The following is a 17,655-nucleotide window of genomic DNA, read 5'->3' as shown; positions in this document are numbered from 1 at the left end:
TGTAGTCATTCAAGCACTTATTAATAAAAAAATGGGCAGTAGTGGAGTCTTCCCGACGCGTTTCGTCTACTAGGACTTCAAACATACCTTTTTTCTGAGTGCTCATAGCTCCCTCAAATGCCAAGGCCCATAGTCAGTAAGCAAGAGGCTACCCTGCAGTCCCCTCCAAAAGCCCCTGTCCTGGTTGAGTCTGTCCCACTTTTGTTATCTTCATGGCTGAGACAGGGGTCGGTACACTTAACACATCTAATATGAAGGACTCTCCCTTCTGCTTGGAGTTTTCAACTGGATAAAAAGCACAATAAGGTGGGTAGGAAGGCCCTAGACACCAAGGTGGATGGAAACAGGACTAGGAACTGTGCGAGAAGACCCCACTCCTGGAGGGCTCAGTAAATGAGAAGTCAGGGAAAAGGGGATCACTAGACTCTATCTATAAATAACATTTAGTTTCGGTAGGCTGACACTTTAATGTTGAGAGTAAGGTCACTTGTGGACCATCCATATGATATGTCTCTCTACCATATAGTGGTAAGCTTTGCTAATGGTAAGAACAGAGAATTCTGACAAGTTCTCCTTCAAGGTACAAATCCATCCAATATAATAAATCCATCCATTTCTCTTCATCATGTCACCACAAATGCCTGGTTTTCCAGCTGAACCTCCATACCATCTTCCCCTTACCTCCTCTTTGCATTGTTTGTTCAGAAATAAACTTCTCCAGGCGAGTTCTCAGTGGGATTTCCACCCCATAGCATCCATGTGTCCCATCATCCACCAGTATGAAGTGTGTGTGGTTGTTGTCCAAACAGCACAACCTCCCCTGTGATCCTTCATCCATGGGGTACAGGGCAGGAGCTCCGCCCTACAGACAAATTCCAAAAATAATAATAATAATAATAGCATCCAAAAACAGATGATGGCACTTTTGTAGTGTGTGTGCTAGTGGACAGATTTAAAATGGTAGCTCCAGCCAAACATAGCAATCCGAGACAGGATGCATAAAATATTAAAGGTGACTATATAAGGTGTCCAGTAACCTCTGTGAACAGAAATTAAAAACAATAATTGGACCTATTGACTATATAGGAAGTTAATTTGCTGTACTTTAAATTAGTCCATCTGAAAGATTGCAATGTTTCCAACATTTTTATTTACATTTAAGTCACTACTACTGGATATAACATGCCTCAAATTATAAAGCACTTCTATTTTGGCTTTCAGCAGCTCAGTTCACCTGCTCCCACCTCCCAGCAGTGAGTTGGCAGCCAGCTAGCCTTTTAGTCTCTACCTGTTCCTGATCTCATTTTTATGCCTTCGATCCGGCCCTTGATTTGGTAGTTTGTTGCCCGCTCATTGCGGACCTTAGCTCGATCTTGACTACGCTTTTGCCCCTGATTCTGCTCTACACCATGGTTCATTACTTACTTTTATAATGTGCTGATGCATTTTCCTGCTTCTATGCCTAGTCCTGGTACATGCCTACTGACATCACCCATGAGCTCTGCCATCCTGAACCTTTGCACAAGCCAGAGTTTCCCTTTATCCACTTCAATACCGGGCACTTAAACACCTTCCTTCCCAGCCCGAATTTTCAGCTTTCATCGCTCTCGCACTTTCAGTGACAATTGCGCGGTCATGCTACACTGTACCCAAATGAAATTTTTATCATTTTGTTCGCACAAATAGAGCTTTATTTTGGTGGTATTTATTCACGACTCCGTTTTTTATTTTTAGCGATATAAGCGCAAAAAAGCGAAAATTTGGAAAAAAAAACAATATTTCCTTTTTTTCTATTTTAAAGGAAATCCAATAAAATCAAATCTTGTCATAAATTTAAGCCAAAATGTATTCTGCTACATGTTTTTGGTAAAAAAAATTCCGTTAAGTGTATAATAATTGGTTTGTGTGATCACGGACATATGTACGCAAATGATCATGTATATATGTGTGCAGATAATCATTGGAACATGTGATTTTAGTGGGACATATGTGGGGGACATGTGTTTTTTTATTTGGGGACGTGTCTTTTTATTATTTGGGGACATGTGTGTTTTGGGGACATGTGTGTTTTGGGGACACGTGTGGGGAGATGTGTGTATTACACTAGACTGGTGATCAGTGAGTAAAAAGCTGTAAAAACAGCTCATACTCACTGATCACCAGCCGGCTGCAGCGATCTGCTCTCCTCTCCTCAGCGACGACTTCCGTGTGAGGAGAGGAGAGCCGATTGCCTAGCAACCGGCTGTTTGTTTACATCACATGATGGCCGTGATTGGACACGGCTGTAATGTGATCAGGAGGGCCAATCACAGAGCCCTCCTGCCGATCCGAGATGCGCCGTGTCCGGGTGATACGAGCACATCGGGATTGCGCCGCTGCGCGGGCACGCGCGCGTGCGATCCCTCTCCTTCTGAAGGACATTCCTGAACGTCCTATCAGAAGTAGAGAGCTCCCACCCGGCCGTATATATGTACATTAGCTGGGTGGGAAGTGGTTAAAGAGGAAGTAAACCCTGATGAGTTTACTTCCTCTTTGTCTCCCTGCAAAGGTAAAGCATAATGGACTACTATGCATCGCATAGTAGTCCATTATGTGTCACTTACCTGACACAGGAGCCAGCGATGTCACCGATGTCCCCTCTTCCACGGAGCCCCCATCTTCTTTCCGGGTATCGTGGCTCCGGCGCTGTGGTTGGCCGGAGCCGAGATGATGTCACTCCCATGCATTAACACGGGAGCTGCCACTAAGGGCATATCGCCGTTACCTGCGGCATGCTCAGTGTGCATGCGTGCCGCTGTCTACGGTGCATGTGCCGTACACAGCTGTCACTGTCTTTTTGCAAATATCTCCTAAACTGTATAGGTTTAGGAGATATTTCTTGGACGTACAGGTAAACCTTAATCTAGGCTTACCTGTAGGTCAAAGTGGTCTGTAAAGGGTTTACAACCACTTTAACTTATCCTGCTGACTTACGGTTCTATTTACAAGTCCTGCTGGATTCACTTGGTCATCATCTCCATTTCAAGGTTCTGGAAGCTACATCCTCCAGCACTCGTGTTCCTCCTGTCCCGTTGAACTCTCTGTTCCACCAACAGGGGTGCTTGGGCAGTAGATACAAGAGATGCTGCCTCTATAATTTCAGTCTCCTATCAATTATGTGACAATATGTAGCAATAGCTACCCCATACCTCCCAACCTTTTAAGATGGGAATGAGGGACACCTATATGCAAAAGTATATGGGCATAGGACACACCCTTAACCATGCCCCCTTAAAGGAGAATTCTACAAAAAAAATGATTAGTTAAACCCACTAGTGCTTTTTTAAAAAAAATGTATTTATTTTAGGTACTTATATAGCGCTGTCAATTTATGTAGCGCTTTACATATACATTATACGCTCACATCAGTTCCTACTCTCAAGGAGCTTACAATATAGGTCCCTAACTCACATTCATACATACTAGGGACAATTTAGATAGGATCCAATTAACCTACCTGCATGTCTTTGGATTGTGGGAGGAAGCTGGAGTATCCGGAGGAAACCCACACAGGCACAGGGAGAACATGCAAACTCCAGGCAGGTAGTGTCGTGGTTGGGATTCAAACCAGCGACCCTTTTTACTGTTAGGTGAGAGTGCTAACCACTACACCACTGTGCTGCCCATCCTTTATATTGGCTTTTGAAATTTACAAATGCAGCAATTTAGAAATTGGATGAAAGGTTTAGCGCTGGAAAACACTTTTTGAAGGATAAAAAGTGCATTTTATATACAACTATTTAGATCAGACCAAAATGAGGGACAGATGAGGAGGAAGGAGGGACAGAGGGATATTGTTTCAAATCAGGGACAGTCCCTCGAAATCAGGGACAGTCCCTCGAAATCAGGGACAGTCCCTCGAAATCAGGGACAGTCCTTTGAAATCAGGGACAGTCCTTTGAAATCAGGGACAGTCCCTCAAAATCAGGGACAGTCCTTTGAAATCAGGGACAGTCCCTCAAAATCAGGGACAGTCCTTTGAAATCAGGGACAGTCCCTCAAAATCAGGGACAGTCCTTTGAAATCAGGGACAGTTCCTCAAAATCAGGGACAGTTGGGAGCTATGGCTACCCATACTCATTTAGTGGAGAACAGCCACTTTGGAAACTGAGATCACCATCCAAAGAGTCTGTCCACCTCTTAGATGCGGTGGCTGCATTTGTTTTATATTCTCAGGCTTTAATCTCTTTTATTTTACTTGGTATTAATGTGAATAACACACTTCCTGTGCCTTCATGTCTACACCAATTCCTTCATTGTATCCATGAAAGCATATCTCCCGTTTTTTTGAGATGGGAATGAGAGACACCTATTAGCAAAATGTTGTAGGCGGAACAGTAAATGTTTTGCCTCAGAACAGTAATTTACTGATTTAGAGCCCGTTCACACTGAGGCAGCACGACTTGCAGCGTGACTGCCTCAGGTGACCGGGATCCGACTTTAGCGGCGGCTTGTGAAATTACTTCTGTATAGAAGTCAATGCAAGTCGCCCCAAAAGTAGTACAGGAACCTTTTTCTAAGTCGGAGCGACTTGAGTCGCTCCAATTAGAATGGTTCCATTGCATAGAGCGGGACACGACTTGTCAGGCGGCTAAGTCGCCTGATGGGTTGCCCCTGTGTGAACCGACCCTAACACCACAAGATGCCAGTATAGTCATAGCAGTTCGTGTCTCTGCTCTCTGTTTGTCTTATTTTTATTTTTTTATTTTTTTCCCCCAAGTGTATTTTTTTGCTGCAAACTGTTTGGCTCCTGTCATTATATGCTCAATGCATGCAATTACATAGACTATACTGGCATCTTGTGGTGTAAATCAGTACTGACACCTAGTTATTGTTACCTAATGATTCACTTATATGACTGTGGACTTTGAAAGGGAAGGATTTTTTTGGTGTCATAAAAAACTTTTCAAATCTTTTTATTCATTTTGTAAACATGTATTTAAATGAAATAATAACGATCTGTTTACAGCTACACTTAAATCGTTTTTTATATTTTTTTTATTCTATTTTTCAAATTTTGCAGGAGTTTCTCCTGGATTTTTCCTGTGTACTTATATCTGCCCATTTATACCTGGAGTGAAGTTGCTGGGCTTTTATTTGGAGTCGGCGGCACCTGACCAAGCGACCTAGAAAATTGCCTCATCCATACCTGGTAACTAAGCAATAAGGCTCCTGCACACCCTGATGCCGCGTACACACGACCGGACTTTTCAACATCAAAGGTCCGACAGAACAATTCCGGCGGACCATTCAATCGTGTGTGGGCTGCAGCGGACTTTTGATTTGCAAAAATCCAACAGACTTTAGAAATGGAACATGTTTCAAATTTTTCCGCCGGAACTCCGCCGGACCCAGTTCCTACCGAGAAATCCGCTCGTGTGTGTGCTAGTCCGACGGACAAAAAACGACGCGAGGGCAGCTATTGGCTACTGGCTATGAACTTCCTTATTCTAGTCCGGTCGTACGTCATCACGTTCAAATCCGTCGGACTTTGGTGTGATTGTGTGTGGCCAAGTCCGTTCATTCGGAAAGTCTGTCAGAACTCAGTCGAAAGTCTGTCGGACCTAGTCCCTCGAAAAAAGTCCGGTCGTGTGTACGCAGCATGAGTGTGAATTCGCGTATTTGACCATCTGAGATATCAGAGGTCCATCAGAGCTGGTAAGAGTTGATTCCCACTAGTGGAAGGAGGGTCACATACAAGCAAAACAGCTGTCTTCCCACGTGGTGTCTCCTCTCTACAGGCTCTCCTGCTGTCATATTTGACCAATCCGTGTGGACTCTTATATTTTGCGCTGCACCGTTTGTATTATTTAGTGTGTTATTAAGGTGTTTTTGTATTGCCCTTTTTGGTGTTCAGCTTGCAATAATTTGTTCGATATATGTGAGCGCTGATTGTCTTTTTCTTGACTGTGCAATTGTCAATTTTCAGCTGAAAATTGGCTTGGGCAGGAAAGGTGGAAAGTGCTTGGTATTGAAGTGGTTAAAGCAAGGTGTCACGAGCATTATTATTTTTAGTTTTTTAGTTAATTTTTTATGTGCGTTTGCACGCTAGTCACTGTACAGTTTGGTCACATTACACGTCACTTTTATGTCTGTAGCAATGACACTTTGGACAAAGTGTCTGTCATGTACAAATTTAGTTTTTGCCTCAGAACAGTAAAGGGGTTCTGAGGGTTAATTATGTAGGTTTAACTTTGACATCAGTTTGGCTGGGCTGTGTTAGAGTTCTGTCTGGTCGTGTGTACGGTGAGGTGCAGATGACAGGCTCAGAACCAGGTCTGGTTGGATGCTTTGGATATCAGCGTTCCCCAAAGCCAATCAGTGGGTGCGCCGGGCCCCGCTGAGGAGTCTGGGGAAGGGTACCTAAGATGTTGAAGTCACATGTTCCGGGTAGTTCGTTCATGAGGCCATAGCTGCCTGTTCCTGATTCTGGACCGGGGTAGCCCCACGAGGGGTCCCGGTCACGGGAGCGTGTGTCGCCCCGCAACATGGTTCAGGTGACTAACCTCAATAGACCCGCCTGGTCTGGGGTGAGGATCCGTCTGTTCACGAGTCTCGAAACCGGCTGGTCCGAGGCGCAGTAACTGAGGGAGGATTCAAGGCGTCCGGGTGTGCTCTCGGCTTGGAGGGGCACCGCAGCTCATGTAAGTGACCGGGGGAGGACTCTTCAGAGGAGGGCCGACAAGCTGGCATCTCAAGAAGTGCCTGGTTGCTGGGTTGTGAAGGACACTGATGAATCCCCGCTTTTCCAGTACTGTCATGGAGACAGAGAACATTCCAGGTACTGAGGAAAAGGTTCCTGTTCACTTTTTGTTACCAATTAGTCAAGGTCAGAGATTTCACAAGTTCTGGATCAAAGTGCTGATTGCCATAATCTCTGGCTAGAGATTTGTTCAGCCTTGATGCGCCCAGCTGCGGGTGGCTACTCTCTGGGTTGTACTGGAGACTTTCTGATGATTAGCATTCAAGGTGCCTGAGTTTCTTCACCCTTGCCCTCTGTTCCCATACGAGACCTTTCTAAAGGACTTTTATGGTGTCAGCGTCCAAAGTTGTTGGGTACTAACTCTGGGAACCCCTAGATGCGGAAGAACAAGCCGAGCGGAGGTAACCGGTAAGCCCAAAAGTTAAGGCCGCCCTACCAAGGGTTATGGCCGCTACATGTCACACATAGCATACCCTGGTTAGGGGTGCATGTTATTCACCTGTCTTTGTGTTGCTGATTGATCGATTTTCTGATTACTTGATTAGTTTACCTGATTTCTACTGGAATGTATTTATTATATCTTGGGATATTTGGTTATCACATGCACTAACATATATTATAGCACATGTATTTTTGTGCAGTTTTTTTTGCTACCCCCCTTTTCTTTGAGAGTACATATAGGGGTGTTGCATGAAAACCCTAGTGGAAACTTTTAAGGTATGTTCGGTGGGAACTAATATATATGCCCATATTATAGGTAGCGCCACTGACCCCATTTGCAGTATAATTGAAGTGGTTAAAGCAGGGTTAGGTTATAAAAAAAATCTCCCAAGCTTTGAACATCTCACGGAGCTCTGTTTAATACATCATCTGAAAATGGAAAGAGTATGGCACAACTGCAAACCTACCAAGACATGGCCGTCCACCTAAAGTGACAGGCCAGGCAAAGAGAGAGAGAAGCAACCAAGAGGCCCATGGTAACTCTGGAGGATCTGCAGAGATTCACAGCTCAGGTGGGAGAATCTGTCCACCGGACAACTATTAGTCATGCATTTCACAAACCCGGACTTTATAGAAGAGTGGCCATAAGAAAGACATCGCTGAAAGAAAGCCATAAGAAGTCCCATTTGCAGTTTGTGAGAAGCCATGTGGGGGACACAGCAAACATGTGGAAGAAGGTGCTCTGGTCAGATGAGACCAAAATTTAACTTTGTGGCCTAAAAGCAAAACGCTATGTGTGGGGGAAAACTCCCTGAAGACGCCATCACCACAGTGAAACATGGTGGTGACAGCATCTTGTTGTGGGGATGCTTTTCTTCAGGAGAGTTTAAAGTGGTTGTAAACCCTTACAAACCACTTTGACCTACAGGTAAGCCTAGATTAAGGCTTACCTGTAGGTCCAAGCAATATCTCCTAAACCTATATGGTTTAGGAGATATTTGCCCGAAAACAGGCACCGCTGTCTACGGCGCATGCGCCGTAGACAGCGGCGCGCAGGTGCACTGAGCGCGGCATTCTCGGCGACGGAGCTGCTGCGCGTGTCGGCTCCCGTGTGCATGCGCGGGAGTGACGTCATCGCGGCTTCGACGAATGACAGCGGCGGAGCTGCAAGACCCCACCAACAAGATGGATGCGGCGGACTACAGGGGACAGCGGTGACTTCGCTGGCTCCTGTGTCAGGTAAGTGACACATAATGGACTATGCGATGCATAGTAGCCCATTATGCTTTACCTTTGCAGGGAATGAAAGAGGAAGTAAACTCATCAGGGTTTACTTCCTCTTTAAGGGAAGATCGATGAAGCCAAATACTGGGCAATCTTAGAAGAAAACCTTTTAGAGTCTGCAAAAGACAAAAGACTTGAGATTGGGGTGGAGGTTCACCTTCCAGCAGGACAACGACCCGAAACATACAGCCAGAGCTACAATGGAATGATTTCGATCAAATCATATTCATGTGTTAGAATGGCCCAGTCAAAGTCCAGACCTAAATCCAATTGAGAATCTGTGGCGAGAAATGAAAATTGCTTTTCACAGACGCTCTCCATCCAATCTGGCAGAACTTGAGATATTTTGCAAAGAAGAATGGGAAAAAATGTCCCTCTCTAGATGTGCAAAGCTGGTAGAGACATCCCCAAATAGACTTGCAGCTGTATCTGCAACCAAAGGTGGTTCTACAAAGTATTGACTCCGGGGGGCTGAATACAAATGTACACCACACTTTTCACATATCTATGTGTAAAAAAAAAAAAATTGAAAACCATTTATCATTTTCCTTCTTCTTCACAATTATGTGCCACTTTGCGTTGGTCTATCACATAAAATCCCAATTAAAGAGGAAGTAAACCCTGATGAGTTTACTTCCTCTTTGATTCCCTGCAAAGGTAAAGCATAATGGACTACTATGCATCGCATAGTAGTCCATTATGTGTCACTTACCTGACACAGGAGCCAGTGAAGTCACCGCTGCCCCCTGTAGTCCGCCGCATCCATCTTCTCGGTGGGTCTCGCTGCTCCGCTGCTGTCATTCGGCAAAGCCGCGATGACGTCACTCCCGCGCATGCGCACGGGAGCCGACACGCGCAGCATATCGCCGTTGACGGGTGCTGTGCTCAGTGCGCCTGCGCGCCGCTGTCTACGGCGCATGCACCGTAGACAGCGGTGCCTGTCTTTCGGCAAATATCTCCTAAACCGTGTAGGTTTAGGAGATATTTCTTGGACCTACATGTAAGCCTTAGCCCCTGTACACACGGTCGGAGATTTCCACAACCAAATCCGTCGGATTTTGCCCGTCGGATTTTGCCCGTCGGATTGTGTCCGAAACTGTTGCATACACATGGTCGGACAAAGTTGGCAAAAAATCCGATCTTTCAGAACGTGATGACGTAATTTCGTTACGATGGGACTACATTCAGGCTAGTAGCCAATAGCTTTGATGTAGGAATTTGATCTGAGCATGCGTGGCACTTGGTCCGATCAAAATTCTCTACACATGATCGGAGTATGTCCGACCGGCCCAGTTGGTCGGGAAATATTTCCAACATGTTGGAAAATTGGGTCCGACGGATATTCCGACGGAAACAGTCCGATGCATACCACACACAGTCGGATTATCCGACAACACGGTCCGATAGGACACATTCCGACGGATTCTCCGACCGTGTGTACAAGGGCTTAATCTAGGCTTACCTGTAGGTCAAAGTGTGTTGTAAGGGTTTACAACCACTTTAAATACATTTACGTTCTTGGGTGTAACGTGACAAAATGTTGAAAATTTCAAGGGGTATAAATACTTTTTCAAGGCACTGTAGGTGGAATTGCTGGCAGCTCTGGTTGGATCTGGTAGTGGTATAGGTCTGGGGGCTGCAGCTATAACGTAACTGAAAGGCCACTCACCCCTTTTGGATCCCAATGCTCTGTTAGAACAAATGAAAAAATGGAAATCACAAATCTCTAGAGCTGACATAAGGGTTGCAGGGTAGGCTTATAAGGATTCTGGGTGAGGGCATAGCAGCCTGCTAATGATATTTGTATTAAGAGTCCACTGCCATAGGGCAGTGCAAAATGCAGGATCTGCTGGATGCCATATAGGATGGTTCAAGATGCAGGATCTGCTAAAGCAGTGTCTATAAACTCCAGTCCTCAAGGCTCCCCAACAGGTCATGTTTTCAGGTTTTCCATTATTTTGCACAGGTGATTTGATCAGTTTCACTCCCTTAGTAATTACCACGGCCATTTCATCTGAGGGAAATCCTGAAAACATGACCTGTTGGGGCGCCTTGATGACTGAGAGGAGTTGGGAAACACTGTGCTAGAGTTATAATGTTAATTAAAATTAAAGGGGTTGTAAAGGTTCATTTTTTATTTTCTAAATAGGTTCCTTTAAGCTAGTGCATTGTTGGTTCACTTACCTTTTCCTTTGATTTCCCTTCTAAATGTTTTTTTACTTTATTTTCTTTGTCTGAATTTCTCACTTCCTGTTCCTCCTCAGTAAGCTGTTCTGGCTGACTAACCACCGCTCGGATGATGGTGAGAAGTTTACTGAGGAGAAACAGGAAGTGAGATATTCAGACAAAGAAAAAAAAACATTTAGAAGGGAAATCGAAGAAAAAGGTAAGTGAATCAACAATGCACTAGCTTAAAGGAACCTATTTAGAAAATAAAAAACGAAGCTTTACAACCCCTTTAAGTTCTAAGCTAAATAACAGACACATGGCTTTTCACTAATTCCTAAATCTTGTGTCTTCTCTTCCATAAAGGAAAGTCAGACTTCACAATCCTGCAGCACACACTCGGGATTTCATTTCTGTGAAAAGCATTTTACCTTCGGAAAGGGACGATCGTGCGATCATCAGCCTATGGTAATGGAAGCTAGTATTTCTATAAAAGTAATGTTCTATATGTTGTTTAGAATATGTATACTTCTTACCGCTTCGCTGAGCAGTGATTTGCGGTTGTGGACGATGCCCCAGGTGGCAATGCCTATTAGCACAATCTCAGAGTCTTTTTCGCCTCCACTGAAATCTCGTATGGCCTCCCCTACGTGCTTCATGACCCCCGCGTGAGACCCTCCGGTGATGATCCAGGCCCCTGTATGGAACAAAAGGTGCTGATGTTGACAATAGGAAAAAAAATAAAAGACCTCCTAGATCTTGAGTCATCTCTCCCTTGGACTTGCCATCCTCTGTGTCCACCCATATCATCACCGTCTTCCTTACCTACTAAACTATATGGTCAAAAGAATATGCACACCTCTCCAAATGTTTGAGTTCAGGTGTTTCCGATGAAGGGTTACTGTTAACGCTGCATTGTGCAAAGATATTTTAGACAATGGTGCTCTTATAGCGACGCGTTTCGTCACTTCCAGCTTCGTGACTAAGCTGGAAGTGACGAAACGCTTTGGAGCGTTTCTACACGGCGACTGTATTTTGAAGCGGGGGGTGATATTCTGATGTCTAGAGAATGAAACAGTGGTGAGATCGCAACACGGAGCTGCTCGGCATGTCTTGTATTATGTTACAAAAAGGCTGCTTTTAACTGTATTTGATGTACGTGCAATATCAGGGGCGGACTGACCATTGGGCCACTCGGGCACTGCCCGAGGGCCCGGGACACTAGGGGGCCCCATCAGGGTTGCCAGCCTCAGTAAAACCAGGGACAGTATGTAAAAATCTGCATTTTTTTTACATCTGTCTCTGAAATGTCCCTTACCGACATCCTTTTGGTCTACAAATCCCGAGATTATAGCTGCCCCACCTCTCCAGTACCTTCTCAGCCAATAGAAACATGTCTGTGTATACTGTGTGTACATGTATGTGTATACTGTGTGATTGTATACTGTGTGTGTGTGTGTGTTTACTGTGGGGCCAGGGGAGGGCTGGCAACCTTAGGCCTGGGGGGCAAGTCCATTCAAGTGGCCCATAGAACCGGCGGTGGCAAAGTGATGGATCGGGAAAACAGTCTCTAAGGTTTTTCATGATCACAAAGGTGGGGGGGGGGGGGTGGCAGGGAGGACAATGTGGCCCTCCAGGGCCTGTGGGGGACTTGTACTACCATGGCCTCCAGGAACTAAACTGCAAGCAAGTCCCTGTATGAATCCCTCAGAGCTGAGGACCTGACCCCCCCCCCCCCCTGCAACTAGACAAACTACTAGTTCTAGCATTAACCCCTGAGATCTAAGGATGTAAGGATGTGTCCCCTTAGATCCCACGGGTTCATGCTGTGCCCTGTAGTCCTTCACTAGTTGGGGGGGGGGGGCAGGGGTGTGTGACACATCCTGTGAGCTCTGAGGGGTTTATGCTGGGACCTTTAGTCCTTCACTTTTGGGGTGTTGCATCCCAAAAATTAAAGGACTACAAGTCCCAGCATGAACCCTGGCTGAGATTTAAGGATGTGATCTCCTCCTCTGCTGCTGTGTCATGCTCCCATGACACACGTATGTTCTAATTCATTCACTTCTCCCAACCTCACCTCAGGCAGCTTGACCATAGGATGTAATAGGCTTCAAAATAGGGTGGACTCGGAGCGCAGAGCATTGTGCTCAGAGCCCACCCAGGCGTGTTATGCCCCGTACACACGAGAGGGATTAAGTCTGACAGACCTCCAAAGGAGTTCCGCCGGAGTTCCGACGGAGTTCTGGCGGACTTTTCGACCGAACGGACTTGACCACACACCATCACACCAAACTCCGACGGAGTCGAACGTGATGACGTAAGACTGGATTCGACGTAGGAAGTTCATAGACAGTAGCCAATAGCTGCCCTAGCGTCGGTTTTAGTCCGTCGGAGTAGCACACACACGAGCAAATTTTTCGAAGGGGACCGGGTCCGGCGGAGTTCCGTCGGGAAAATTTGAAGCATGCTTCATTTCTAAAGTCCGTCAGACTTTAGCGAAGCTAAAGTCCGTTGCAGCCCACACACGATCGGATAGTCTGACGGACTCAGTCCGTCGGAGTTTGGATGTCGAAAAGTCCGCTCGTGTGTACGGGGCATAAGAAAAGCAAATAAATATTCGCTTTTCTGACACTGAACCGCCTCTCTGCCAATCAGAAAGAGTGGGTCTGATATCCGTCACCTGGTTAGCTGAAAGGACAGGCGCTCCTATTGGATGTCTAGCAGGAGGAAAAGCATGAACTAAACATAGAGAACACAGGAGCTGCTGCCTGTTCTACAGCTCCCTGCCATCACTCGCTGCCTGATCCGCCACCAAGAGCGGGTAAGTTCCAGTCAGACAGCGGGCGAGGTGGGGTGCTGGTTAAATGCAGATGGGGGGGGGGGGGGGTGAGTGTGGGGAGATAACATTGGCTGCATTTGATGGGGCACACTGAGGCTGCATTTAATGGCAGAGTGAGGCTGCAATTGATTGGGGGGGTTCAGTATTTTTTAGTTTACACCCCCCCCCCCCCAAAAAAAAATATTTTGAGTACCAGCCACCAGACAGAGAGAGACATTGGTCCAAATTGTCCGCACAGAGAGACCAGCCTCAAGAAAATTGCTTGATTCCTTTATCAACATAGTAAAGCCTTGTACACACCACTATTTTTTATTTTTTTTGCTCAATCCAGCGAGTTGAACAAAAAAACAAAACAAAAAAAAGCTGACAGCTCTGGTTGGAGCTGCTGAGCATGAGCAAAAGTGACCTGAGCATTGATCACTTTTCATCGGTGTGGCAGTGCCTGCTGCAAGTGTGTACAAGCCTTTGGGCGCACACTGGTGTACTGTAGTTTAGCCGCAGTGCTTATGTACACAGTTTTCCTTAGCAGCAGTCCCATAGGCTTATTGTAGGTTGTGCGTTTTTGCTGCAGTTTTTTTTTTTTTATAGCGCATCAAAGATGCAGCTGTTTTTGTGCTCAGTGTGTTCAGAAAATGCAGCAAAAATTTGCAAACTAATAGAAGTCTATGGGACATGCAGGAAGACAGTGAGATCACCAAGACTGCAGCAGACCAGTGTGAGCCCACATCATAGTACATAGGAGCAGGTACTGCACAGGCTGCTGAAAGAAAGCTTCTTATCTGCAGAGGGGGGGGGGGGGGGGGAGAAATTTGGGAGAGAGAAGGGAGAGGCCGGTGTCCTATCATATAAGGTCCCCCATCCGATAGTGTCTGCTGTGTACTGCGCATGCGCAGTAGACAGCAACACAGATTCCGAAAATAGCCGAGGATGAACGGTGCCTGCGCCGTGAGTCCAGGTTCTATCCCCACCATCCAAGTGGACATCGAGTAGGAATATAAAAGAGCCGAGCGCAGCGAGGCCAAGCCCGAAGCGTGGCGAGCGAATCTCGCCCGCGAGGGGCCCTCTAATATTCACAACCCTATGTCCGCTTGGATGGTGGGGCTACCACCTCCACTCACGCCGCAGGCGCCGTTCAGCTTCGGAGATTTTCCGAAGCTTCGTCTGCTCCGTACTGCGCATGCGCAGTACGGGGCGGACACTATATGATGGCCGGACACAATATGGCAGAACACTGGTCACAGCTCACTCACTTGGAAGGACCCAGCAGGCAGAAGGCTCGGTTATCAGCTTCCAGAGCTTCCCATACAGATCACTGATGGATCTCAGTTTGAATGTTCCCGCCCACACGTCCGATTCACAGACACAGCACACAGGCTGCCCGGAGTGTGGGCGGGCACAGTGAGAGAGGGGGCTGAAGGAGGCAGAGCGGATCCACCATCTTCCATTCGGCTGTGCTCAGTCTGAATGGATTGGACACAGACTGTCAGCTCAGAAGCAGGGAACAGCACTGTCTGTGACATGACAGATGTCCAATCACAGCGCTAACATTCCTGCACGCTTCTGGGCTGTTATCCAGCCCTGCCAGCCTCCCTCCGGAGTCCCCCGAGCAGTAACACTTGGCCAACTGCACATGCTCAGTTCCCAGGTGGCAGCACATTGGCCTTTTTTATGGGGATTTCGAGAGCAGCCTGGGGGGAAATTTCATCCCTGCCCCCCCAGCCCAGCCCGCCCCTGTGTGGGGCCCCATAATCTCAGATTGCCTGGGGCCCCATAATCTCCTATTGCCCGGGGGCCCCATGAGTTGTCAGTCCACCCCTGTGCAATATATATTTGAAATGAATCAATATCTCAAATGATTTTACAAATGGGCGGTGCTGCCAGTCAAACAGCCGGAGTCCATGAACCCGGAAGTAAGACTGGGTGAAGACGGAAGCCTCTTCATCTGTGACAGCGCACCGCTAGGAGAGCTTAGTTTTAAGGTAAGTCTTTCATAATGTCCTAGTATCAGGAGATTCATATAAAATATCTTTTAAGATATTAAAGTGGTTGTAAACCCGCTGAATTTTTATTTATTTTTTTGCTCACCTGCAAAGGAAAAGGCACAATGAGCTAGTATGCACCGCATACTAGCTCATTATGAAATACTTACCTTAGAACGAGGCCCCGACATCTGTCCCGATCCACGCCGAGGGAGCTGACATGTTCCCTCTGCGTTTCTTCCGGGTATCGCGATGAGTGACCGGAGCTGTGATATCGTCACTCCCACGCAGGAGATTTCTCTCCGGCATCTGCCGGGCTTCCAGCTGAGAATCCCCTGTGCACATGCGCCGCTGCAGTTAGCGGCGCATTGCGAGGGGAATATCTCCTAAACTGTACAGGTTTAGGAGATTTTTTTTTTTTACCTACAGATAAGCCTTATTATAGACTTTCCTGTAGGTAAAAGCCCCCAATTTGACTATACAACCACTTTAATATGAAATGATAAATAGGTGATTGGTCTCCTTCAACCACTTCAATACCGGGGGGCACTTATACACCTTCCTGCCCAGACCAATTTTGAGCTTTCAGCGATGTCGCACTTTGAATGACAATTGCGCGGTCATGCTACACTGTACCCAAATGAAATTTTTATCATTTTTTTCCCACAAATAGAGCTTTCTTTTGATGGTATTTGATCACCTCTGCGGTTTTTATTTTTTGTGCTACAAATAAAAAAATACCGAAAATTTTGAAAAAAAAAATGTTTTTTTTTGTTTCAGTTTCAAAACTTTGTAAATAAGTACGTTTTCTCCTTCACGGATGGGTACTGATGGGGCTACACTGATGGGCACTGATAAGGCGGCACTGATGGGCACCAATGAAGTGGCACTGATGAGGTGGCATTGATGGACACTGATAGGCGGCACTGATAGGCGACACGGATGGGCGACACGGATGGGCGACACGGATGGACACTGATAGGTGGCACAAATTGGCACTGATAGCTGGCACGGATTGGCATGGATGGGCGGCACAGATGGGCATGGGTAGGCGGCACAGATGGGCATGGGTAGGCGGCACAGATGGGCATGGGTAGGCGGCACAGATGGGCATGGGTGGGCACTGATAGGCGGCACAGGTGGGCACTGATAGGCGGCACAGGTGGGCACTCATTAGCGGCACAGGTGGGCACTCATTAGCGGCACAGGTGGGCACTCATTAGCAACACAGGTGTTATACTGTACTAATGGATGCCAATCAGTGCCAAACAATAATGCATGCCAATCAGTGATGCCCATTGTGGGCACTGATTGCCATCCATTATGGGCACTGATTGGCATCCATTGTGCCTGACTGGCATCCCTGGTGGTCTAGGGAGGATTACCTCTGCTGGGCATCCCTGGTGGTCTGGTGGCGTCCCTGGTGGTCCAGTGTGGGCATCCTCGGGGGGCTGCACTGATAATCGATCAGCACAGACCCCCCCTGTCAGAGGAGCAGCCGATCGGCTCTCCTCTACTCGCGTCTGACAGACGCGAGTGAGGAAAAGCCGATCACCGGCTCTTCCCATTTACACTGTGATCAGCCGTGATTGGACACGGCTGATCACGTGGTAAAGAGTCTCCGTCGGAGACTCTTTACCGAGATCGTAGTTGCCGGGTGTCAGACTGACAACCCGCAACAACGATCGCCGCGATGCGCGCCCCCGGGGGCGCGCAGCGGCTCATAATCCTGATCACGTCATATGACGTCCGGTCAGGATTATGAAACCACTTTGCCACCGTCTATTTGTAATAGGGCGGGCAGCAAGTGGTTAAAGAGCTGTATGTGTGGACTATCCCATATGACCAGAAGGTGGCAGCAGTTGACTGTATAAAGATCACATGTTCTGACACCATTGATATGTTCCTGTATATATTCTGTGGTAGGTGCCAACAAATTCATTGAGAAATTATACTGATTGATAGAATGAGATTGGAATTGATGTTTATAATATTTCTTATTCTAGTGTTTGACTGCGATATATTTTCCTGAAGAAGCGGGCAATGTCCCGTAAAATGCAGTCTGCATTAAAGAATATGTAAACCCAACATTTCATATTCCTGATATGTGCCTGCTGTACCATGTACTTGTATGAAAAAGTATCCTGTTCTCTTTGTATTGCTTCCTATGCGTGAAATCCCTGGAGGTCCTGCCAGTCCCTCTG

At 46.7% G+C, this 17,655-nt stretch overlaps 1 protein-coding gene across 2 annotated transcripts in view; it reads right to left on the bottom strand.

Annotated features, from left to right (window-relative positions):
* Window positions 1-17,655, bottom strand: part of LOC143927234 (transient receptor potential cation channel subfamily M member 2-like) — a 219,172-nt gene that overhangs the window by 148,113 nt on the left and 53,404 nt on the right. For both annotated transcript variants that reach the window (XM_077451231.1, XM_077451230.1), the window contains exons 6-7: window positions 11,170-11,330; window positions 682-862 (exon numbers count right to left, since the gene is read on the bottom strand). In XM_077451231.1, the coding sequence (XP_077307357.1) occupies window positions 682-862; window positions 11,170-11,330 (342 nt within the window). The remainder of the gene's footprint in view (window positions 1-681; window positions 863-11,169; window positions 11,331-17,655) is intronic.

This window comes from Lithobates pipiens, unplaced genomic scaffold (genome assembly GCF_037356315.1).
Source record: "Lithobates pipiens isolate NorthernLeopardFrog02 unplaced genomic scaffold, aLitPip1_a1.2 Scaffold_23, whole genome shotgun sequence".
Taxonomy (NCBI): domain Eukaryota; kingdom Metazoa; phylum Chordata; class Amphibia; order Anura; family Ranidae; genus Lithobates; species Lithobates pipiens.
The sequence above is the reverse complement of the archived record's forward strand: the minus strand, read 5'-3'. Positions and strand labels throughout refer to the sequence as shown.